At 43.2% G+C, this 26,899-nt stretch overlaps 1 protein-coding gene across 1 annotated transcript in view; it reads left to right on the top strand.

The window, feature by feature from the left end:
- ISYNA1 (inositol-3-phosphate synthase 1) overlaps positions 1–26,446 on the top strand; it is a 44,554-nt gene extending 18,108 nt beyond the window's left edge. The window contains exons 6-11 of the mRNA XM_069740595.1: positions 3,559–3,708; positions 4,504–4,719; positions 9,924–10,088; positions 10,273–10,386; positions 18,935–19,152; positions 25,996–26,446. Of these exons, the coding sequence (XP_069596696.1) occupies positions 3,559–3,708; positions 4,504–4,719; positions 9,924–10,088; positions 10,273–10,386; positions 18,935–19,152; positions 25,996–26,221 (1,089 nt within the window). The 3' untranslated portion in view covers positions 26,222–26,446. The remainder of the gene's footprint in view (positions 1–3,558; positions 3,709–4,503; positions 4,720–9,923; positions 10,089–10,272; positions 10,387–18,934; positions 19,153–25,995) is intronic.
- The last annotated feature ends 453 nt before the right edge of the window (positions 26,447–26,899 follow it).

Below are 26,899 nucleotides of genomic sequence, written 5' to 3' on the forward strand. Positions count from 1 at the left end.
TCCAATTTATCCTTTTACCCTTGGGAAAATAAAAAATTTGGGGCAAAAAGATCATTTTTTGTGAAAATTAATAAAAAATTTTTTTTTACGGCTCTACATTATAAACTTCTGTGAAGCACTTGGAGGTTCAAAGTGCTCACCACACATCTAGATTAGTTCCTTAGGGGGTCTACTTTCCAAAATGGTGTCACTTGTGGGGGTTTCCACTGTTTAGGCACATCAGGGGCTCTCCAATCGTGACATGGGCTCAGATCTCAATTCCAGCAAATCTTGCATTGAAAAGTCAAACGGCGCTCCTTCCCTTCCGAGCTCTGCCATGTGCCCAAACAGTGGTTTACCCCCACATATGGGGTATCGGCGTACTCAGGACAAATTGTACAACGACTTTTGTGGTCCAATTTCTCCTGTTACCCTTGGTAAAATGAAACAAATTGGACCTGAAGTAAAAATTTTGTGAAAAAAAAGTTAAATGTTCAATTTTTTTAAACATTCAAAAAATTCCTGTGAAGCACCTGAAGGGTTAATAAACTTTTTGAATGTGGTTTTGAGTACCTTGAGGGGTGCAGTTTTTAGAATGGTGTCACTTTTGGGCATTTTCTGTCATATAGACCCCTCAAAGTCACTTCAAGTGTGAGGTGGTCCGTAAAAAAATGGTTTTGCAAATTTTGTTGCAAAAATGAGAAATCGCTGGTCAACTTTTAACCCTTATAACGTCCTAACAAAAAAAAATTATGTTTCCAAAATTGTGCTGACGTAAAGCAGACATGTGGGAAATGTTGTTTATTAACTATATTATGTGATATAACTCTCTAATTTAAGGGCATAAAAACTAAGAGTTTGAAAATTGCTAAATTTTCATAATTTCCGACAAATTTTTGTTTTTTTCACAAATAAATGCAAGTCATATCGAAGAAGTTTTACCACTATCATGAAGTACAATATGTCACGAGAAAACATTGTCAGAATCACCAGGATCCGTTGAAGCGTTTCAGAGTTATGACCTCATAAAGTGACAGTGGTCAGAATTGTAAAAATTGGCCCTGTCACTTAGGTGAAAACAGGCTTTGGGGTGAAGGGGTTAAAGGGAACCTGTCAGCAGGATTGTGCACAGTAACTACAGACCGTGTCAGGTCAGCGCTGTTATACTGATTACACTGATACCTGGTGATGAAATCCGTCTTGTGGTTGTAGAGGGGGCGGCCTGTGGGGGGTCTTCATGTGGTGCTGATTAAGTATGCACCAGTATGGCTTCTGACAGGTCACTGATCCCTCACTGACCTGCCCCCTAGTTTACATACTGATTAATATATATAGTGAAAAAATATTGCCTTTATCAACCACAGTATAATTCCATGTCTAATGGGTTTGTATACACTTGCATTTTCCACTTTTCATCCAGCGTTCTGGTAGAAGTTTTATACAGGTTACAAAATGTATATCTATGTAATTTAGTGTTCTGAAACACAGGAAATGCCATAGATGTCTGATAGGTAGAGGTCCCATCTCTGAGATCTCTATATATCTTGAGTGTGATGTTCCCCACCTCGTTTCTGCTGTCAGTGAAGAAGTGGCAATAGAACCTGCACTGTCCCAGTGACTGGAAGCCAGTGGCTGCATGGAGAATAGAATTTCATTTCCTCCCTATAGCCGCTGCTCCAGTGACCTGGCTAAATAGAATTGAATAGAAGTGAAGCATTATTTAACTTCAGATTGACCCTATATCTGCGGTAAGTGGTGTTTTGGGACTTTACAGAGTTTGTAGACCAGTCCTTTTCCGAGTTTACTTTATTGACTGCTGTATAAATCATTAATATGATAGGACACAGCACAGTGATGGGGAGACGTCATCCCATTTCACCTGGGGTTTGGATAACTGTACAGGTCCTTCTCAAAAAATTAGCATATAGTGTTAAATTTCATTATTTACCATAATGTAATGATTACAATTAAACTTTCATATATTATAGATTCATTATCCACCAACTGAAATTTGTCAGGTCTTTTATTGTTTTAATACTGATGATTTTGGCATACAACTCCTGATAACCCAAAAAACCTGTCTCAATAAATTAGCATATTTCACCCATCCAATCAAATAAAAGTGTTTTTTAATAACAAACAAAAAAACCAACAAATAATAATGTTCAGTTATGCACTCAATACTTGGTCGGGAATCCTTTGGCAGAAATGACTGCTTCAATGCGGCGTGGCATGGAGGCAATCAGCCTGTGACACTGCTGAGATGTTATGGAGGCCCAGGATGCTTCAATAGCGGCCTTAAGTTCATCCAGAGTGTTGGGTCTTGCGTCTCTCAACTTTCTCTTCACAATATCCCACAGATTCTCTATGGGGTTCAGGTCAGGAGAGTTGGCAGGCCAATTGAGCACAGTAATACCATGGTCAGTAAACCATTTACCAGTGGTTTTGGCACTGTGAGCAGGTGCCAGGTCGTGCTGAAAAATGAAATCTTCATCTCCATAAAGCATTTCAGCCGATGGAAGCATGAAGTGCTCCAAAATCTCCTGATAGCTAGCGGCATTGACCCTGCCCTTGATGAAACACAGTGGACCAACACCAGCAGCTGACATGGCACCCCACACCATCACTGACTGTGGGTACTTGACACTGGACTTCAGGCATTTTGGCATTTCCTTCTCCCCAGTCTTCCTCCAGACTCTGGCACCTTGATTTCCAAATGACATGCAAAATTTGCTTTCATCAGAAAAAAGTACTTGGGACCACTTAGCAACAGTCCAGTGCTGCTTCTCTGTAGCTCAAAAGTGGCTTTACCTGGGGAATGCGGCACCTGTAGCCCATTTCCTGCACACGCCTGTGCACGGTGGCTCTGGATGTTTCCACACCAGACTCAGTCCACTGCTTCCTCAGGTTCCCCAAGGTCTGGAATCGGTCCTTCTCCACAATCTTCCTCAGGGTCCGGTCTCCTCTTCTCGTTGTACAGCGTTTTCTGCCACATTGTTTCCTTCCAACAGACTTACCATTGAGGTGCCTTGATACAGCACTCTGGGAACAGCCTATTTGTTGAGAAATTTCTTTCTGGGTCTTGCTTGAGGGTGTCAATGATGGCCTTCTTGACATCTGTCAGGTCGCTAGTCTTACCCATGATGGGGGTTTTGAGTAATGAACCAGGCAGGGAGTTTATAAAAGCCTCAGGTATCTTTTGCATGTGTTTAGAGTTAATTAGTTGATTCAGAAGATTAGGGTAATAGGTCGTTTAGAGAACCTTTTCTTGATATGCTAATTTATTGAGACAGGTTTTTTGGGTTATCAGGAGTTGTATGCCAAAATCATCAGTATTAAAACAATAAAAGACCTGACAAATTTCAGTTGGTGGATAATGAATCTATAATATATGAAAGTTTAATTGTAATCATTACATTATGATAAATAATGAAATTTAACACTATATGCTAATTTTTTGAGAAGGACCTGTAGACTCAAAAACCAAGCTGGGTTTCCTCACACACCTATCAAAACATTTTATTCATTTTTTTTGTTATTTATCAAGATTTGTACTTTTTTTTCTCACTTTATATGTAGGTCCAGAAAATTCGTGAAGACATCCAAGAGTTTAAGAGAACCAGTGGAGTAGACAAGGTTATTGTTTTGTGGACTGCAAACACTGAAAGGTTCTGTGATGTGATCCCCGGGGTTAATGATACTGCTGATAACTTGCTGAAGGCCATTGAGGTGAGTGCTTTGTGAGATTTCTGGGCAAAGTTCTGACAAGCAAATGTAATAGTCCCATGTGTCAGGATAAAACTTGTGTAGGATGTCCGAGAATACTGATGGAACAGGCAGGGCTGTGGAGTCGGAGTCGGTGTCACGGAAATTGAGGAGTCTGAGGTTTGGCTTACCGACTCCACAGCCCTGGGAACAGGGATGCCACGCAACCAAGAAAAGTGTTGCAGCTACATAAGAAGGCCATATCTTTCTTCATAATCCAACTCACTTTAGGTAGAGAAGCCCCTGCTGCCGTCAGCTGTCCCATCTGTTACCTGCGAGAAGCATAGGCAGAATCCTGGGCTGTATGGAATGGGTGGGGGAGAACATGTAAGCAGCTTAGTTCCTCCCCGTCACCTTGTAGTGCTCCCGTCTCTGGTTGGCTCAGACAGATGATGCCATTCATGCTGCTGTCTTTGCATTTCCTTCCTAGGGTCAGGTTTCATCACACTGGTGCTCTGTCCTGCTCTCTGCTTGACACCTCAGATGACTTGCAAAGGAAAATGTGTGTAATCTAGAGCGATTAGCACAACCTTGGGGTGATAAGGCAAGAACACAAGTCTAGCACTGAACTTTCCCCTCCCTGAGTTGGTATCCTGACCTAGTCACCTAATAAAGGAATTGTTATGTAGTAATATCCTTGCGCTCGTTTTCTCATGATATAATGGCATGAATTGGATGAATGCTTCTCAGTCAGTGATTTTTCATCACTTCTGGCTAGTTTCTTACCGATGTTTATTTCTGGTTTCTTCCCTTCCACAGCTTGAACTTGAAGTGTCCCCTTCCACAATGTTCGCAGTGGCCAGCATTTTAGAAGGCTGTGCCTACATCAATGGATCTCCCCAAAACACATTTGTTCCTGGGGCGATCGAACTGGCTGTGAGGCACTCGGTCTTTATTGGCGGAGATGACTTTAAATCTGGGCAGACGAAGATTAAGTCCGTTTTGGTGGATTTCCTTGTCGGTGCCGGATTGAAGGTAAATATGTGCTCCAAAATATTGTTAGACCTAAGCTTGTGTGCAGCGTTTTTGCCTATGACATTTGTAAAAGAGGCCCTCTTACTTGTATGTATAGAAGTAGACTGCAGTCCTTTACCGAAGGAGGCTCAGCTAAAGTAACCCAAGAAGGTTTGAGCTGGATGTAACCACTCAAAGTCAATGTCCTATCATGTAATGTCTTAGAGGCCAGACTAGAGGGTCAGGCGTTGAGGATATGGTACTACAATCTCCTCAGGCCGTCCTTTCAAAGCATTTTGGAGTGTAGGAATGTATTTTACATTTTAATCTGAACCAAAGCCTCACTGAGGGAGTATTCTTAGGTGATGTATTCAGATTTACTTCCCCCAGCTTGGCTGCCTTTAGCTGTCCACATCTGCATAACAGCACAGACAAAGGCCTATGGTCTCCCTGAGTTTTTTTTTTCAAGAGTTTTTGGAGCAGATCCTCTTCAGAATCCCCCTCAAAAACTATTGGCAAATTCTTACAGTTTATTTGTATGGGAATTCCACTTTGCTGCTCACATGACTATTCTCTTTTTTTTTATTCCCCTTAAGAAGTTTTGAAAACTGGTGGGTGGGAATGTGAAAGTGCTTGTTACTTCTTTATAGAGGACCCTGAAGGAAACCTCTCCAAACGAGGCTGCAAAGAACTCTTCAGGGAAAAAAAACCTCTTCAGGAAAAGAAAAGCTCCTCCAAAACCTCCTTTTCTGCTTGAATTTTAAACTCCTGGAGAAAGTTACTTAATTATGTATTTGTGCACTTAAGCCCTGATTTATAGTGGTATTTGCGACAGTTTTTTTGCGCCAAACTCTTCAAAGTAGCTTGCGTCGTTCTTGAATTCTTGTGCAAAGTAAAAAAATAACCTTTTTTAGACCCCTTTCACACATCAGTGTTTTGCCATCAGTCACAGTCCGTCGAATGTTGAAAAAAACGGATCCAATGCAGATTGTGAAAAACTTATGCGACAGATCCATTTTTTTCGATGGATCCGACTTGCTGATCCAGCTATTTGGATCCTAAAAAAAATCGGAGCATGCTCAGTTAAAAAAAATGGAATCCGTCTCCAGATTCTGTCATTTGACGGATCCGGCGCCATAAGGTTCCATTCTAGCAAACGATGGACGGCGATGGATCCGACGCTGTCCGTTTTTTCGACGGACACAAAAAGCGTACTATGTCAGTTTTCTCTGGCCGCCGGAAAAAAATATTTTGACGGATCCGGTGAAAAACGGATGAAATGTGAGACCATTGCTAATACAAGTCTATGAGAATAAAACGGATCCAGCGGAAACTTTTGACAGATCCATTTTTTTCAAAATTCGCCAGATTGTGACTGACGGCAAAAAACTGATGTGTGAAAGCATCCTAAGGCTATATTCACACTTAGCGGTTTTTTCCGCGGAACCGCCGCGATTTTGATGCTGCGGGTCCGCAGCAGTTTCCATAGCGTTTACAGTAACATGTAAACCCTATGGAAACCGCAAACCGCTGTGCACATGCTGCGGGAAAAACCGCGCGGGAACGCAGCGGTTTACAACCCGCAGCATGTCACTTCTTTGTGCAGAATCGCTGCGATTCTGCACCCATAGGAATACATTGAACCGCTTACTTCCCGCATGGGGCTGTGCCCACGTTGCGGGAAGTAAGCGGATAATGTGCGGGTGGTACCCGGGGTGGAGGAGAGGAGACTCTCCTCCAGGCCCTGGGAACCATATTTGGGGTTAAAAAATAAAAAATCTGGTTATACTCACCCTCTGATGTCCGGAGCTCCTGGGCGCTGCACGCGGCCGTCCGGTCAGAGTTGCTGTGCGACCAGGACCTGCGGTGACGTCGCGGTCACATGACCGTGACGTCACGAAGGGTCCTTCTCCCACAGCATCTTTGGAACCGGAACGCCGGGTGCAGCGCCCAGGAGATCCGGACATCAGAGGGTGAGTATAACCAATTTTTATTATTTTTAACATTACTATTGATGCTGCATATTGCTGCATATGCAGCATCAATAGTATAGGCGGAAACCCGCAGCGGAAAACGCGGAACAAACCGCGATAAATCTGCAGGGAGAACCGCAGTTGTTTTGCCCTGCAGATTTATCAAATCCGCTGCGGGAGAACCCGCAGGGACCCGACGCAAGGTGTGCACATAGCCTTAATCTTTCATTCAAATAGACGTTATTTTAGTCTTTAACCTCTTTAATGCAAAATGGCTGAGAAATTGCACCAAAATATCTTGTGTACATAAAATCACTTCAAGGGAAACTGGAGTACAGTTCTGACAAGTTTAACAACTTTTAGAAGAGTTGCATACGATGAATCAGGCGAAAACTTATGGAAGCCTTGAACTCTGCCCAGTGGCGAAGTAAAAAAAAAAAAAAAATTCTATTCATTCTTATGTATTCCCACTTTCTGGTCTCCATAAACACCAAGTGGTTAAAAGAAGTAAGCACACCATTCTTCTGGTCAATGGGAAGGTTAGAAAACACCCCTGAAGACCCCTGGCTGTTTTTTTGTTTTTTGAACGTTTTGTCCAAAAAGGCTAGTGTTTTCTTCATTGCTTGCTAATGTCAAAAAATCTCTGAAAACCGCTAAGAAAAAAAAATCTTTTACAGAAAACCTCAACAGAAATATTAGCAAACTACTTCAAGAAATATTAATACAATGATAATACGCCTGCTTCGTGATTTAACCCCATCACGCTGCAACACATTTTCGTTTTTGCGTTTGTTTTTTCCGCTCCCTTTCTTCCCAGAGCCATAACTTATTTTGTGGTCAGTATGGCCATGTGAGGGCTTGTTTTTTGCAGGACAAATTGTACTTTTGAATGACACCATTGGTTTTGCCTTATCATGTACTGGAAAATGGAAAACAAAATTCCAAGTGTGGTGAAATTGCAAAACTTTTTTTTTTTTTTTTATAACCATGTTCAGCAAATGCTAAAACTAACCTGCCATCATGATTTTCCAGGCCATTACGAGTTCATAGACACCAAACATGTCTAGGTTCTTTTTTATTTAAGTGGTGAAAAAAAAAATCGAAGGTTTGTAAAAAAAAAAAAAATTGTCATTTTCCGAGACCCGTAGCGTTTCCATTTTTCGTTTATTGATACCATTTTAGTGCAGATACATTCTTTTGATCGCCCGTTATTGCATTTTAATGCAATGTTGCGGCCACCAAAAAAACTTAATTCTGGCAATTTCACTTTTTTTTTTGCTACGCCGATTATTGATCAGATTAATTTTTTTGTATTGATCGGGTGATTCTGAACACAGCGATACCAAATATGTTTATTTTTAATTGTTTTATTTTGAATGGGGCAAATGGGGGGGGGTGATTTGAACTTTTATATTTTTTTATATTTTTAAAAACTTTTTTTTACTTTTCACTTGCTTTAATTGTCTCCATGGAAGACTAGAAGCTGCGATAATCCAATTGCCTCTGCTACATACAGGCAATGATCAGATCGCCTTTGTGTAGCAGAAATTAGTGACGCGCTTCCGGCGTGATCACATTAAATGCCACTGTCAGAGATTGACAGTGGCATTTCACAGGTTAACAGCTGCGAGCTGAATTGCAATCCACCTATGGCTGTTGGGGGCACATGTCAGCTGTTCAAAACAGCTGACATGTGCCAGGAAAGATGTTGGCTCATTACCGGAGCCCACATCAAAGGGAGAGACACGACAAGCGGAGCACATGTACAAAAAGAAAAAAAAAAAGAACCAATGTTTCCTGAAGCAGATTCCTCTTGAAACCCTCATCGTTTTCACCTCCCTGAAAAAATTGTTGTGTGAACATACTCTAAGGGTATGTTTACACAATCTGACACACGGCCTTTAATCGACCGTTCCTACTGTATTCAGCTTGTCTAAACAGGCTTCCGGTCACCTGACGAACGAGCAGGCTATTAATCGAGATCTAAATTAGTTGTTCTAGCTCAAGTCTGAAGAGCATGCCAGAGAAGAAACTGAGAGAAAACATTATTTGGTAGCACAAACACGTCTTTGAGCTGTTGAAAGCTCTTACAACTCCCCTGGCAGGCAACTGATAAGTATTTAAAGGGAATCAGTCAGCAAGCTTTCACTATGTAATCAGAAAGCAGCATGAGTTAGGGGCAGAGACCCTGATTCCAGCTGTCACTTGCTGGGCTGCTTGCTGTGGTTTTGATACAATCACAGTTTTCTTTGCTGAGCCCTGTATGAGCCCCTCCCCACACCACTGCTTAACAGGTTTTTATGTACACTGTACTGTATATTTGCAGATGCTAATCATTTGTGCTGGCGTGGTTACACAGATCATTTGACTCTGAGGCATGAGACAACTACCCCTTGTGTAGTGATAATCTCCTCCTAATATATAATATCATTCAGCTCTCAGATTACATGGTAAAAGTTTTCTGAGATTCCCTTTAACCCTCTTTAGTCTCTACTTTTGAAAGCCTTTGTTTTTGTGTATTTTGTTTCAGTGTTTCTAAGCAAAAACCAGGAGTGGAACAAAGACAGCTAAAGGTGTAATGGAAAAATGAGTTATGTTTTGGCTTACAAATACCGATGCAACCTGGTGTGTGGAAGGGCTCTTCTATTGGAACTACTATTACCAGCAATATATGCATAATCACTTGTTAGCACTCTATATAGCAAGAAACAGGAAGGGTTAAAAACTGCTTTCTTTCCCTCTCAGGTGCTTGGTTGTGACTGGCACCCGGGCATCCACCCTTTCAGCTACATATAAATACTAAGCGGGTGGTAATTAGGGGGTCACGCACCCATAAAATAGTACATGCTCACCACCCGCTTGTGTCTGCCAGGCTCAAATAACAGGCCATCATAGGTTTTAACCTAGCTTTTTTTTCAAATATAATTCTAACGTGTGTGTAATAAATATATTTGTACATTTATAGAACTTTAGCTTCTTTATGCTACAAAAGCTACATGTGTGATTCCAGCCTTATCCTTTGGATAGGGGATAACTACGTGATTTGTGTGGGTCTGATTGGTGAGACCCCATCACTCACACAAAAATGTGCTTTGCAGAAAAGGAACACAAGTGCACATATGCAATCTCCTCTCCGCAAGAGCCTTGTTCTCAGCGGGTGGACCCCCAGCAAGCCTAGGTTAGTCCCATCGGCTTCAGTTTATGCATGACACTACACAACTTCTCCATGACTTTTTTTCTTTTTTTTCCCAGACGGTGTCCATAGTGAGCTATAACCACCTGGGTAACAATGATGGGAAGAACCTTTCTGCTCCTCAGCAGTTCCGCTCCAAGGAGATCTCCAAAAGCAACGTGGTGGATGACATGGTTCAATCAAACCCTATCTTGTATGGAGCAAATGAGAAGCCAGACCACTGTGTGAGTACTCCTGCTATCTGTCGTCTTTTTCTCGAACAGTTTGATCTTTTGGTTGCAATCAAATATTTCTACTCCTGATATTGAATCTTCAATACTGTGCGCTAATGGACCGTTTTAGGAATACTCTATTTCAGCCAGTATCCCGTGTTGTGTGCTTTATCTAATACTCCCTGTCTGTGTCTAGGTGGTTATTAAGTATGTCCCGCATGTGGGAGACAGTAAAAGAGCAATGGATGAGTATACATCCGAAATTATGATGGGTGGCACCAACACCATTGTTATTCACAACACTTGTGAGGTAAGCCTTGTAATATCCGTCTTGATCACATCCGTGTTAGAATTTGTAATATGTTATGTTGTAAAGCAACTGCAAGAAGGTGTATAGTAATGGTGCCCGCGGGAAATGCCAATTTCATAGTCAGAAAATGACAGTACATGGGTAGAACCTGTTGCCTTCCATTTTATTCATCTTAACGGGTCCATCTAGTAACGAAACACTTTGCTGAAGAGTAGCATGCCCGGTGACCTGCATGATACCACTGTCACGGTCACTGTAACCCATAACAATGAGCTGTAACTACCAAAGAAATGGGCACATCTTTCCCTGTAGGGACATTTTATTTAAAAAAAAAAACAAAATCATTTTGTACGTTTTTTGGTATTATTTTTTATTGTGGCATTTAAAAAAAAAAATAATTTGGTGAGCTGTGTTTTGCCTCAGATAATTTTATGGAATAATGGGTAAAAAAGAAACGGCTAGATAAAAAGTGGAAAAAATACTATAAGGGTATGTGCACACGTTCAGGATTTTTAGTGAGTTTTTTTATCGTTTTTTCGGCCGTTTTCCCCAGAAAAAAACACTTACATAAGCATCCCATCATTTTTAATGCATTTCCGCACATGCTGTGTTTTTTTTCCCACGGCGGAATCGCATTCCGGAAAAAAAACGCAGCATTATTCATTCTTTGCAGGGATTCTGCACACATAAGAATGCATTGATCAGCTTACCGCGGGTCATGTGCGGTTGGTACCCAGGGTGGAGGAGAGGAGACTCTCCTTCGGGCCCTGGGAACCATATACCTGTTAAAAAAAAAAAAAAAAGAATTAAAATAAAAGATCGTGATATTCTCACCTCCTGGCGGCCCCCGCAGCCTTCCCGTTCCTCGTAATGCTTTGCGACAATGACCTGTGATGACGTAGCGGTCTCGCGAGATGCTACGTCACCTGGAGTCATTGCCGCAAAGCATTACTGGAAACAGGAGCATCGCGAGGAGCGGGAAGGCTGCGGGGGCCGCCGGAAGGTGAGAATATGACTTTTTTTTTTTTTTTTTTTTAACTGTCTTTAACATTAGATTTTTTTACTATTGATGCAGCATCAATAGAAAAAAGTTGGTCACACTTGTCAAACACTATTTTTGAGAAATGTGACCAACCTGTCAATAATTTTTCACAGCGAGGCTACAGATCGCTTGGAAAACACTAGCATTCTGCAAGCTAATTACGCTTATAAAACGCTAGTGTTTAGCGGGAATATGCATGCCAATTCCGCATGCGATATACTCGCGGCAGGTAGTTGCAGAACTGCTGCGGAAATTTACGTAGCAATTCTGCAACGTGTGCACATAGCCTAAGCACATAATCAGTAAAAATGTAATGAGCCCCCACTGTTTGTAGTTCTTTCCTATGTAATTCCAGCTAAGGTCTGGTCACAGCATTATATGTGCTGCAAATACAACCAGGAAAAACCTGCAAAAGACACTTGGGTTTCCTGAGAATTGCTGAGTATAAGGGCACTACACTGTGTGCAGAATTATTAGGCAAATTGTATTTTAGAGGATTATTTTTATTATTAATCAACAACTATGTTCTCAAATCAACCCAAAAGACTCATAAATATCAAAGCTTAATATTTTTGGAAGTTGGAGTGTTTTTTTTTTTTTTTAGATTTGGCTATCTTAGGAGGATATCTGTTTGTGCAGGTATCTACTACTGTGCAGAATTATTAGGCAACTTAATAAAAACCAAATATATTCCCATCTCACTTGTTTATTTTCACCAGGTAAACCAATATCACTGCACAAAATTTAGAAATAAACATTTCTGACATGCAAAAACAAACCCCCCAAAAATTAGTGACTAATATAGCCACCTTTCTTTATGACACTCAACAGCCTTCCATCCATAGATTCTGTCAGTTTCTTGATCTATTTACGATGCAGCAGCCACCACAGCCTCCCAGACACTGTTCCGAGAGGTGTACTGTTTTTCCTCCTTGTAGATCTCACATTTTATGAGGGACCACAGGTTCTCTATGGGGGTCAGATCAGGTGAACAAGGGGGCCATGCCATTATTCTTTCTGCTTTGAGACCTTTACTGGCCAGCCACGCTGTGGAGTAGTTGGAGGCATGTGATGGAGCATTGTCCTGCATGAAAATCATGTTTTTCTTGAACGATACCGACTTCTTCCTGTACCACTGCTTGAAGAAGTTGTCTTCCAGAAACTGGCAGTAGGTCTGGGAGTTGAGCTTCACTCCATCCTCAACCCGAAAAGGTCCCACAAGTTTATCTTTGATGATACCAGCCCATACCAGTACCCCACCTCGCTGGCGTCAGAGTGCAGCTCTCTGCTCTTTACTGATCCAGCCTCTGGCCTATCCATCTGGCCCATCAAGAGTCCCTCTCATTTCATCAGTCCATAAAACCTTTGAAAAGTCAGTCTTAAGATATTTCTTGGCCCAGTCTTCACATTTTATCTTATGTTTCTTGTTCAAAGGTGGTCGCTTTTCAGCCTTCCTTACCTTGGCCATGTCCCTGAGTATCGCACACCTTGTGCTTTTTGTTACTCCAGTAATGTTGCAGCTCTGAAATATGGCACAACTGGTGGCAAATGGCATCTTGGCAGCTTCACGCTTGATTTTCCACAATTCATGGGCAGTTATTTTGCACCTTTTTTGCCCAACACGCTTCTTGCGACCCTTCTGGCTATTTGCCATGAAACGCTTGATTGTTCTCTTCAAAAGTTTGGCAATTTCAAGACTGCTGCATCCCTCTGCAAGACATTTCACAATTTTGGACTTTTCAGAGCCCGTCAAATCTCTCTTCTGACCCATTTTGCCAAAGGAAAGGTAGCTACCTAATAATTAAGCACACCTTAAATAAGGTTTTGATGTTATTAGACAACACCCCTCCTCATTAGAGATGCACATCACCTGATTTACTTAATTGGTAGTTGGCTCTCAAGCCTGAACAGATTGGAGTAGGACAACATGTATAAAAAGTGTCATGTGATCAAAATACAACTTGCCTAATAATTCTGCACAGTGTATACTAGGGGAGGATCACTGAGTATAAGGGCACTATACTGGGGGAGGATCACTGAGTATAAGAGCTCTATTCTGGGGGAGGGTCGCTTAGTATAAGGGCACTATACTGGGGGAGAATCTCTGAGTATAAGGGCACTATACTGGAGAGGATCGCTTAGTATAAGGGCACTATACTGGGGGAGGATCACTGAGTATAATGGCACTGTACTGGGGGAGGGTCGCTTAGTATAAGGGCACTATACTGGGAGAGGGTAGCTGAGTATAAGAGCACTTTACTGGGGGAGGGTAGCCGAGTATAAGCGCACTATACTGGGGGAGGGTAGCCAAGTGTAAGGGCACTATACTGGGGGAGGGTAGCCGAGTGTAAGAGCACTATATTGGGGGAGGGTAGCCGAGTATAAGAGCACTATACTGGGGGGAGGGTAGCCGAGTATAAGAGCACTATACTGGGGGGAGGGTAGCCGAGTGTAAGGGCACTTTACTGGGGGAGGGTAGCCGAGTGTAAGGGCACTATACTGGGGGAGGATCACGGAGTATAATGGCACTGTACTGGGGGAGGGTCGCTTAGTATAAGGGCACTATACTGGGGGAGGGTAGCTGAGTATAAGAGCACTATACTGGGGGAGGGTAGCCAAGTGTAAGGGCACTATACTGGGGGAGGGTAGCCGAGTGTAAGAGCACTATACTGGGGGAGGGTAGCCGAGTATAAGAGCACTATACTGGGGGGAGGGTAGCCGAGTATAAGAGCACCATACTGGGGGGAGGGTAGCCGAGTGTAAGAGCACTTTACTGGGGGAGGGTAGCCGAGTGTAAGGGCACTATACTGGGGGAGGATCACTGAGTATAATGGCACTATACTGAGGGAGGGTCGCTTAGTATAAGGGCACTATACTGGGGGAGGGTAGCTGAGTATAAGAGCACTTTACTGGGGGAGGGTAGCAGAGTATAAGAGCACTATACTGGGGGAGGGTAGCCGAGTGTAAGAGCACTATACTGGGGGAGGGTAGCCGAGCGTAAGGGCACTATACTGGGGGAGGGTAGCCGAGCGTAAGAGCACTATACTGGGGGAGGGTAGCCGAGCGTAAGAGCACTATACTGGGGGAGGGTAGCCGAGCGTAAGAGCACTATACTGGGGGAGGGTAGCCGAGCGTAAGAGCACTATACTGGGGGAGGGTAGCCGAGCGTAAGAGCACTATACTGGGGGAGGGTAGCCGAGCGTAAGAGCATTATACTGGGGGAGGGTAGCCGAGCGTAAGAGCACTATACTGGGTGAGGGTAGCCGAGCGTAAGGGCACTATACTGGGGTTATTGACCAAGGGTCCGTGCTGAAAGAATAGAGGTATCAGAAAGAGTGATAAATATGCAAAATTCGTTTATTAAAGTATTAAATATACATAAGCATACTATAAATGAACACAATATATGGACAAAAAGGTATAAAGGAGGAGCAACATCTAAAGATAGCATATGTAGATGACATAAACAATGCTAAAGAAAACAAAAATCCGAGCACCCCACTCTGACTGCATGCCAGCAAATGCTAAATGGTGGAACTGGGGTGAACAATCCTAAATGTGCACATAGTATTGGATTGAATTGAATAAACCCCCATGGTCAAGCCCTATGCATGATGAGAGCTAGGGAGTACATAGTGTAATCCAGGCAACAGAATTGTACATATATATCACAAAAATTGTGTACAGTTACCTTGAGACATGTTGGTGGTAAATGCCGGCGTGCTGTGAGCAGAGGGGGAGGCCTCAAGTGTAAGAGCACTATACTGGGGGAGGGTAGCCGAGTATAAGAGCACTATACTGGGGGAGGGTATCCGAGTGTAAAGGTACCTTCACACTGAACAACTTAACAACGATATCGCTAGCGATCCGTGACGTTGCAGCGTCCTGGATAGCGATATCGTTGTGTTTGACACGCAGCAGCGATCTGGATCCTGCTGTGATATCGTTGGTCGGAGCAGAAAGGCAAGAACTTTATTTCGTCGTTGGATCTCCCGCAGACATCGCTGAATCGGCGTGTGTGACGCCGATTCAGCGATGTCTTCACTGGTATCCAGGGTAAACATCGGGTTACTAAGCGCAGGGCCGTGCTTAGTAACCCGATATTTACCCTGGTTACCAGTGTAAATGTAAAAAAAAACAAACACTACATACTTACATTCCGGTGTCTGTCCCGTCCTCCGGCGTTCTGCTTCCCTGCACTGTGAGCGCCGGCCGGCCGTAAAGCACAGCGGTGATGTCACCGCTCTGCTTTACGGCCGGCGCTCACACAGTGCAGAGAAGCAGAACGCCGGGGGACAGACACCGGAATGTAAGTATGTAGTGTTTTTTTTTTTTTTTTTTACATTTACACTGGTAACTCTGGTTACCCGGGGACTTCAACATCATTGGTCGCTGGAAAGCTGTCTGTGTGACAGCTCTCCAGCGACCACACAGCAACGCTGCAGCGATTGGCATCATTGTCTAGATCGCTGCAGCGTCGCTAAATGCGACGGTACCTTAAGAGCACTATACTGGGGGAGGGTAGCCGAGTGTAAGAGCACTATACTTGGGGAGGGTAGCCGAGTATAAGAGCACTATACTGGGGGGAGGGTAGCCGAGTATAAGAGCACTATACTGGGGGGAGGGTAGCCGAGTGTAAGGGCACTTTACTGGGGGAGGGTAGCCGAGTGTAAGGGCACTATACTGGGGGAGGATCACGGAGTATAATGGCACTGTACTGGGGGAGGGTCGCTTAGTATAAGGGCACTATACTGGGGGAGGGTAGCTGAGTATAAGAGCACTATACTGGGGGAGGGTAGCCAAGTGTAAGGGCACTATACTGGGGGAGGGTAGCCGAGTGTAAGAGCACTATACTGGGGGAGGGTAGCCGAGTATAAGAGCACTATACTGGGGGGAGGGTAGCCGAGTATAAGAGCACCATACTGGGGGGAGGGTAGCCGAGTGTAAGAGCACTTTACTGGGGGAGGGTAGCCGAGTGTAAGGGCACTATACTGGGGGAGGATCACTGAGTATAATGGCACTATACTGAGGGAGGGTCGCTTAGTATAAGGGCACTATACTGGGGGAGGGTAGCTGAGTATAAGAGCACTTTACTGGGGGAGGGTAGCAGAGTATAAGAGCACTATACTGGGGGAGGGTAGCCGAGTGTAAGAGCACTATACTGGGGGAGGGTAGCCGAGCGTAAGGGCACTATACTGGGGGAGGGTAGCCGAGCGTAAGAGCACTATACTGGGGGAGGGTAGCCGAGCGTAAGAGCACTATACTGGGGGAGGGTAGCCGAGCGTAAGAGCACTATACTGGGGGAGGGTAGCCGAGCGTAAGAGCACTATACTGGGGGAGGGTAGCCGAGCGTAAGAGCACTATACTGGGGGAGGGTAGCCGAGCGTAAGAGCATTATACTGGGGGAGGGTAGCCGAGCGTAAGAGCACTATACTGGGTGAGGGTAGCCGAGCGTAAGGGCACTATACTGGGGTTATTGACCAAGGGTCCGTGCTGAAAGAATAGAGGTATCAGAAAGAGTGATAAATATGCAAAATTCGTTTATTAAAGTATTAAATATACATAAGCATACTATAAATGAACACAATATATGGACAAAAAGGTATAAAGGAGGAGCAACATCTAAAGATAGCATATGTAGATGACATAAACAATGCTAAAGAAAACAAAAATCCGAGCACCCCACTCTGACTGCATGCCAGCAAATGCTAAATGGTGGAACTGGGGTGAACAATCCTAAATGTGCACATAGTATTGGATTGAATTGAATAAACCCCCATGGTCAAGCCCTATGCATGATGAGAGCTAGGGAGTACATAGTGTAATCCAGGCAACAGAATTGTACATATATATCACAAAAATTGTGTACAGTTACCTTGAGACATGTTGGTGGTAAATGCCGGCGTGCTGTGAGCAGAGGGGGAGGCCTCAAGTGTAAGAGCACTATACTGGGGGAGGGTAGCCGAGTATAAGAGCACTATACTGGGGGAGGGTATCCGAGTGTAAAGGTACCTTCACACTGAACAACTTAACAACGATATCGCTAGCGATCCGTGACGTTGCAGCGTCCTGGATAGCGATATCGTTGTGTTTGACACGCAGCAGCGATCTGGATCCTGCTGTGATATCGTTGGTCGGAGCAGAAAGGCAAGAACTTTATTTCGTCGTTGGATCTCCCGCAGACATCGCTGAATCGGCGTGTGTGACGCCGATTCAGCGATGTCTTCACTGGTATCCAGGGTAAACATCGGGTTACTAAGCGCAGGGCCGTGCTTAGTAACCCGATATTTACCCTGGTTACCAGTGTAAATGTAAAAAAAAACAAACACTACATACTTACATTCCGGTGTCTGTCCCGTCCTCCGGCGTTCTGCTTCCCTGCACTGTGAGCGCCGGCCGGCCGTAAAGCACAGCGGTGATGTCACCGCTCTGCTTTACGGCCGGCGCTCACACAGTGCAGAGAAGCAGAACGCCGGGGGACAGACACCGGAATGTAAGTATGTAGTGTTTTTTTTTTTTTTTTTTACATTTACACTGGTAACTCTGGTTACCCGGGGACTTCAACATCATTGGTCGCTGGAAAGCTGTCTGTGTGACAGCTCTCCAGCGACCACACAGCAACGCTGCAGCGATTGGCATCATTGTCTAGATCGCTGCAGCGTCGCTAAATGCGACGGTACCTTAAGAGCACTATACTGGGGGAGGGTAGCCGAGTGTAAGAGCACTATACTTGGGGAGGGTAGCCGAGTGTAAGAGCACTATACTGGGGGAGGGTAGCTGAGTGTAAGAGCACTATACTGGGGGAGGGTAGCCGAGTGTAAGAGCACTATACTGGGGGAGGGTAGCCGAGTGTAAGAGCATTATACTGGGGGAGGGTAGCCGAGTGTAAGAGCACTATACTGGGAAAGTGTAGCCGAGTGTAAGAGCACTATACTGGGGGAGGGTAGCCGAGTGTAAGAGCACTATACTGGGGGAGGGTAGCCGAGTGTAAGAGCACTATACTGGGGGAGGGTAGCCGAGTGTAAGAGCACTATACTGGGGGAGGGTCTATTTGTGTAAATTTATGCTGGATCCTATGCCTTCATGTTTTGAATGTTGTAGGTCCCAGTATTTAAAAAAAAAATAAAAAGTGGTAAATAGTGATTTATTTTTGTCTGTAAAATCCTTCCCAAACCATTGTTATGCAGAAACTGCAGTTTTGTCCCACTGTAGTAGATTCGACGTCCTTTGCTCCAGGGATCTGTAGACCCCCATTTCTAGTGAGGATGTAGACTAGCAATATAGCATGAACCTGTGTGGTGGTAAAACCTCTTCACCAGTGTGGAACAGTGGCCATTCCCAACTTTTGTCATGCATTCACGTTCCATACAGACAGGGAAATAATTCCGGATTATCTGTTTGTCTTTAATAGCTTTCACAATGTCATAATCATGTTTTCTGTTGCCATAAAAAGTTCTTTTGAAAGTGTTTAGCACATTTTTTATAACTTCTATTATTTTTTTTTAGGACTCCCTTCTTGCTAGTCCCATTATCCTAGACTTGGTAATCCTTACTGAAGTTTGTCAAAGGATAACTTTCCGCTGTGAAAAAGATGAAGATTTCCAGACTTTTCACAGTGTACTCTCCATTCTCAGCTTCCTCTGTAAAGCCCCTCTTGTGCCGGAAGGAGCCCCAGTAATTAATGCTCTTTTCAGACAAAGAAACTGCATTGAGAACATCCTGAGGTAATGTATAAGCTCTTTCTGTATTAACCCTTATCCGGCTGAATAGGTACAATTGTAACTATTCCGTTTTAAAATTGCAATAACTTTTTTTTGAAAAGACGTAGAGGGCTGAAATTTCGTGACATCTCTACATTTTTGGTCCAGAATATATTGGCCAAATTTCAATAAAATATCTCCACCCGCTTCCGAGATAAGGGGTCGAGATCTTTTTGCATCCATAACAAGCTGCATAGGTACAAATGTACCTCATATATTTTGAATGAAGATAATGCAAGGGAAAAAGCATAAATTTTTTTTTAATGATAATGCTATTTAACTATTATAAACAAGTAAAAAACTGTTCATTTACATTATAAAAGAAAATGTAAGAAACTTTTTTTTATTGATTTTCTTTGCAAGTAATGCATGTTGGCTTTGCTACAGAGTGTTCATCGCAAATGGGTTTCACACAAACCACACAAGACTTTCTAGTCTTGCGTTGTTTTCGCCTCAGGTCTCTGCAGACATAGCAACTACCAACAACAGGGGAGGGTCCACGACTACCATGAGGTATTTTGGGGCCAGCTGCTGGCTGCGATGCTACCACAATGCATCGTCCAAGCACCATTTCTACTGCACCTCGAAGAAAATGGTTTCTCATTATCATTTTGTTTGTACTACGATCTTCAATTGCAATCATACACAGCTGATTTGCGAGATCTTTCAGGAACTTTCTTCGTTGATCCTTTGCCCTGAAGCTTGGATTGTGTTCTCTGTAGATGATGTAGGATGCTAACCCACTGACATCAATCATATTGTAGAAAAATGCCAAAGTCCAACGTGATGTTCGTCGTTTCACAGTGTACTCTCCCAACATTTTATCCATAACATCAACGCCACCTTTTGTTATGTTGTAGTATTTTATTATCTCTGGCTTGGCTGCTAGTGTCTCTTCAACTTCTCCCGTCATGTGCATAGATGATAGAAGCACGACTGATTTGTTCTTCTTTGGTACATATGAACAGACTGTTGCATCATGATTGTAGGCAAAATTTGTCGAGTATACAGGCCTTTCTTTGGCAGGCTGCATGTTGTTAGGTAGGAACCTTTTGTTTTTTCTCACTGTACCAACTAGTGTCATGTTCCAGGAGTTCAATACCTTAGCTAGTTCCATGGTTGTAAAGAAGTTATCGGTGGTGACATTTCTTCCAGAGCCTTTATACGAGCTCACTAGGTCCAATACTGTTCGTTCTCCAATGTTTACTTGTCGAGGACCATCAGTTGGTTTCCCAGTGTAGAGCTGACCTTGTAAAGGGTAGGCATTTGATGAGTCACAAGCCCAGAAAATCTTTATGCCATATTTAGCTGGTTTTGAAGGTATATACTGGGTAAATTTAGTATGACCTCTAAATGGAAATAATTGCTCGTCGACGGTGATACAATGATATGGCTTGTAGGCTCTCTCCAGATTACTGTTCAGCATTGTCCAGATGTCCCGTATTGGTGCAGCTTTATCTGTTTGCACACGTTCTGCACGTGTATTTTCGTTGTCAAACCTGATAAATCTGAGTATCATCTTGAAGCGGTCACGAGACATGGCTGCACGTATAAGAGGCAGAGCAGCAACATTCCACATTTCCTCCAGATTCTCTTTGTTGGCTCTGTGCACACCAGCAGCAATCAGTATGCCCAAAAATGCATGAAGTTCAGTTTCAGTAAATTGCTTGAATGTTTTTTGTGGTGGCCGTTTGGAAGAATCAGGAAAACGTTGTACCAGTTCGTTGTTGTAAGCATCACAAACTCTCTTGGCCTTTCGATTCGTTTCCCGTAATATGATGTCACACATCTCGGGAGTCATGATGGACTTGAATAGCTCTTTTGCTGTATATAGGTTGCTGATTGCTGCAGGGCCACCTCTTTGTCGTAGGACATTACGAGATTTTGTTTGTGCATTTGGCAGTGGATTACTGCACCATTGAGTTTCATCCTTAGCAGTCCAAATGTCGCCTGCACTTTGAGGCACAGAATCATCCTCAACACTTTCGTCTGATTCGTATTCATTTTCATGCTCTATGACCATTTCTTGTTCAATGTCTGAATCTTCTTCAGTAACATCCACTTGTGGTACATAGTTTTCATCATCAGATGGAACATATGGTTCATCCTCATGCTCAGAATCAGATTCTTCTAGCATTCGCATTATTTCGTCAGACGTAAATCTGTAAATATGAAAAAATGTAAAATAAATAATTTTCCGAAATACTACATTATTGGCTTTTCACAAAATTATACTAACCTGCAAACACGTTTTCTTGGATTATGGCGGAAACTAGATCCAGCATTACTATCACTCATGATGACTTGCTAGATGAATTTTGGCTTCGTATTTTGTGCTGAATATAAATAAAACATCGTAAAACAATATGTAGATACTAATTATTATCCATTTTTCGTATAAAAATTATACCTATAGTGATAAGTTTCATACAAAATATATGTAAGCCAAGTCCAGGCTGAAAGACAATTTGACTGTTCTGTCCCCACATAATGAGAATAAAGGTATAACTGGCTGTTAGATGCTGTGAGACTTTCCTACCTTCGTTTCCAAGAAATTGAAGACTTCACAAGCCTAGAAATGTGTGCTCACAGCAATGAGATGAACAGCAAAATGGCTAATGAGAGGAGGGAGGCAGGAAGACAAGTAGAAGCCACTCCCAGTTTGAATTAACTTAATTGACAGCAACATAAGTGACCAGTAACAACACTGAACAATAGATATCAGCATAACATTTGTAGCTGAATGAACTTTAGTTTCTGAAACCAAGTAAAGTCTTCCCACAGTGGAGGTATATGTGAAGGTACAATTGTACCTATGCAGCCTGTTAAGGTTGTAAAATTATGCAGCCTGACAAGGGTTAAAGGGGTTGTCTCCTGTTCTATAGTGGGGGAAATAATTATTTGATCCCCTGCTGATTTTGTAAGTTTGTTCACTGACAAAAACATGAACAGTCTATAATTTTAAGGGTAGGTTAATTTTAACATTGGGAGATAGAATATCAAAAATAAAGTCCAGTAAATCACATTGTATAAATTATATAATTTTATTTGCATTTTGCAGGGAGAAATAAGTATTTGATCCCTGTGGCAAGCAAGACTTAATACTTGGCGGCAAAACACTTGTTGGCAAGCACAGCAGTCAGATCTTTTTTGTAGTTGATGATGGTTTGCCCACATGTCAGGAGGAATTTTGGTCCACTCCTCTTTGCAGATAATCTCTAAATCAATAAGATTTTGAGGCAATCGCTTGGCAACTCGGAGCTTCAACTCCCTCCATAAGTTTTCTATGGGATTAAGGTCTGGACTGGCTAGGCCACTCCATGACCTTAATGTGCTTCTTTTTGAGCCACTCCTTTGGTGCCTTAGCTGTATGTTTGGGTCATTGTATTGCTGGAGACCCAGCCTCTACCCATTTTTCATGTCCTGGTGGAGGGAAGGAGGTTTTCACTCAGGATTTTACAGTACATGACTCCATCCATTTTCCCATTGATGCAGTGAAGTAGTCCTGTGCCCTTAGCAGACAAACACACCAAAAACATAATGTTTCCACCTCCATGCTTGACCGTGGGGATAGTGTTCTTTCGGTCATAGGCAACATTTCTCTTCCTCCAAACTCGGCGAGTTGAGTTAATGCCAAAGACCTTGATTTTGTCTTATCTGACCACAGCACCTTCTCCCAATTACTCACAGAATCATCCAGATGTTCATTGGCAAACTTCAGACGGGCCTGCTCATGCGCCTTCTTAAGAAGGGGGACCTTGAGGGCACTGCAGGATTTTAAACTTTGTCGGCGTAATGTGTTACCAATGGTTTTCTCGGTGACTGTGGTCCCAGCTGCCTTGAGATCCTTAAGAAGTTCCCCCTGTGTAGTTTTAGGCTGATCACCTTCCTTATGATCAAGGATACCCCACGAGGTGAGATTTTGCATCGTGCCCCAGATCGATGTTGATTGTTAGTCATTTTGTATTTCTTCCATTTTCATACTGTTACACCAACACTTGTCTCCTTCTCACCCAGCGTCTTACTTATGGTTTTGTAGCCCATTCCAGCTTTGTGCAGGTCGATGATCTTGTCCCTGACATCCTTATAAAGCGCTTTGGTCTTGCCCATGTTGTAGAGGTTAGAGTCTGACTGATTAATTGAGTCTGTGGACAGGAGTCTTTTATAAAGGTGACTATTTAAAGGGAACCGGTCACCCCCAAAATGAAAGATGAGCTAAGCCCACTAGCATCAAGGGCTTATCTACAGCATTCTGGAATGCTGTAGATCATGGGTGTCAAACTGCATTCCTCGAGGGCTGCAAACAGGTCATGTTTTCAGGATTTCCTTGTACTGCACAGGTGATAATTTAATCACCTACACAAATAATGAGTTGGTGATTAAATTATCACCTATTCAGTACAAGGAAATCCTGAAAACATGACCTGTTTGCAGCCCTCGAGGAATGCAGTTTGACACCCCTGCTGTAGATTAGCCCCCAATGTACCCTGAAAGATAAGAAAAAGAGGTTAGATTATACTAACCCAGGGGCGGTCTGATCTGATGGGCGTCGCGGTCCGGTCCGGGGCCTCCCATCTTGATAGGATGACGTCCTATGGGCAGACAAAGTACACCTGCGCCAGAGCAGCAGTGTGAAGACAAGAAGAGGACGTCATCGTAAGAAGATGGGAGGCCCCGGATCGGACAGCGACGTCCATTGGACCGGACCGCATAGGGACCGCCTCTGGGTGAGTATAATCTAACTTGTTTTTCTTATCTTTCAGGATACATCGGGGGCTTATCTACAGCATTACAGAATGCTGTAGATAAGACCCTGATGCCGGTGGGCTTAGCTCATCTCCCATTTTGGGGGTGACAGGTTCCCTTTCAGACAGCTGTCTTTAATGCAGGTAACGAGGTGATTAGGAGCGTCTAACTGGTCTGTAGGAGCCAGAACTCTTAATGGTCGGTAGGGGATCAAATACTTATTTCCCCCACTGTATCTCCAGAACTGCATTGCTCCCTAGCGTCTCTGCCGCCTGCTGGTTTGGGGCGGTGCTCTCCTGCCTTAGCGATATTTTTGCTTTCCTGACGCGAATTGTGCTCTCTGATGCTGTAGGCAGAGGCAGCATTGCAGCATGGAGGAGTGCAATAGTACTGAAGGCGATTTGGACAGCTTCAGCCCAGTGCTTACAAGCTCTAATGGAAAGAGCATGCAAGCACGGCACACGTTCTTTACAATTTTACCCACTTAAGATAATTACATGTAAACTAAGTTTTATTTGTATCATTTGTGGCAAAAGGGTGGCAACCACACAAATGTCTACTGCAGAATGAACATCCAGTAAGAAATCTGACTCTGTGGATCTTCCAAATGTTTCCCACCAGAGTTCAGATTGTCTTGTTATAATTCCCTGGTAGTGTCTTGAGATGGCAAATATTTCATACATTGTGCAATATCTTGATCTGGCCATATGCTTTATTACGAAGTACATTTTACTGTGGTTTGATCGGGATGTGAAATTTCGTGTCTTTTTTAAAGGTAATGTTCAAAGAATATCATATAAGATGAATTGCAGCACATTGGAATATAAAATCCAGAAGACTTTATTCCGAAAACATAAAATTACAGCAGGCTAGGCATGTGGAATACAGAGAATATGGATAAGGCTAAGTTCACATTAGCGTTCAGGTGCTTTGCGGAGGGCTGCGTATGTCCTCCGCTAAGCCCCGCCTACTTCTGCATGTGTCCTGTGTACCTATCTTTAACATCGGGTATGCTGGACGTGCGGATGTATGCGGATACGTAGTTTTGAGGCCCCCGCCGACCTCACGGGAACGCAACAAGTTGCGTTTTGTGCGAGCGGTTGGCGTGTCAAAACGACGCATCCGCATACATACATAGGAATGCAGGATGTATGCAGAAGTAGGCCAAGCTTAGGAGAGGACGTATGCAGCCCTCCGCAAAGCACCTGAACGCTGATGTGAACCCGGCCTAACAGCTGTTTTGTGCCTGATCTGCATTTCTTCCTGGTCCCAAAAGCACAAAATGATGGTTGTCCATATTTTCTGTACTCCACGTGCCAACCTGCTGTCATTTTATGCTTCCGGAATAAAGTCTTCTGGATTTTATATCCCCATGAGTGCTGCAATTCATACTATAGCATATGTTTTGCCATTGCTATCTGGACTTTTCTGATATTTCTGAGCACCTCTAAAGTGTACGGGGGGAATGTCTCCTAATATGCGGCGATATGGATTTTCTTGCAACTAATTTAATATCTTTTGCATTTGCTTCATTTTTGTGGTACCTCTCTGGGGTTTTCTTATATATTCCCACCAGATAGGTAACATATGTTCCTGTATGTAGTAAAATATGTGTCAGAGGCTATCTTCTGCTGTTCCCAGTGCCACTATCTTCTGACCACTCCGCTGAATGGTGGAAGTCACTGTTGGTTAGTGTTGTGATCTCTCTGGCTGTACCTCTGTCTGAAAGCCGTATTCTGAGTCTCATAGACTTACATTTAGCAGTGAGTTAGGTCTGTCCAGCAAAAACTGAAGTGATCCGGCCAGTAACAACTCTGGTCACGTGGTTCAGAAGAGAACTGGAGTAGTGCCAGGAACAGCAGAAAATGACGACTGGACAGTATTTTACTAACGACCGGGAACTTGCGTTACTGATACCTATCCGGGGGTGAAATAAGGAAAAGAACCCGAACTGGTACATTAAGGTGACCTGTCCATACTGGGAGCTAATGTTTTACTTCCTATGCCTTGGAGTCGTTCCTATTCCATCTGTGACATTCATGAACTGTGTTATTGTTCCAGGGCTTGTTTGGGTCTACCACCTCAGAATCATATGATGTTGGAGTACAAGATGCAAAGAAGTTTTATAAATCTCAAGAGATCCAGCCAAGTCTTAAGTTCGTGCCCTGTATCCAGTAAGAAAGGACCTGGCCAGGTTAATGGCTTTTATCACCCAGGCATGAAAACTGGCCACTGTAATGGACTGGAGCAAACTGTGACCACCAGTGACACAGAGATAGAGAATTAGTTAAGGCCCACGAGTTTTTAGAATTTATCAATATGGACCCTTATGGAAGATTATTACCATAGAAGTTCGGGGTTCACACTACAATTGCACTGATCTTTTCTACATTAGATCTTGTCAGTTGTTTGATATGATCTAGTTACTAAAATTTTGCACTTCTTTCAGGTTAATATCCATATATTATTTTAATGATAACATAACGAGGTTAATAAAACTAACTTCAAGTAACTTTGGTTGGTCGTGTGATTGGACTACACTTATTACCCTGATAACCGAGACGTTATATATATTTAAATACTGTAGGTGGCTAGAAAGACCAAATGAACCCCACATGAGAGGAATGCAAGCCAAGTCACCCCGGTGTAACACCTTACAGGGAATATGTCTTCCTGAACCCATATTTAAGTCGATAAGCGCTATAGGTGCAGCAGATTCCAAATCTTTATACTGAACGCAATCCTGAATGTTTGTACAGATTGCCTCTTTTGATAAAGAACAAAACCAGATTTCCCATTTTTTCTTTGTAAGTGATGAGAAGCTTCATTATGAGAAATATTGAGTGGCACTGCTTACGCTGTAATCACGTTGGGCCTATAGGAGATTGCAGACAGGCTCAATCAATACACTGTGTAAACCAAATGTGGTGTAAACATTGCCTTATTTTGCAGGTAGCCAGTATAC

The sequence above is a fragment of the Ranitomeya imitator genome, chromosome 1, assembly GCF_032444005.1.
Source record: "Ranitomeya imitator isolate aRanImi1 chromosome 1, aRanImi1.pri, whole genome shotgun sequence".
In the NCBI taxonomy this organism is placed as follows: Eukaryota; Metazoa; Chordata; class Amphibia; order Anura; family Dendrobatidae; genus Ranitomeya; species Ranitomeya imitator.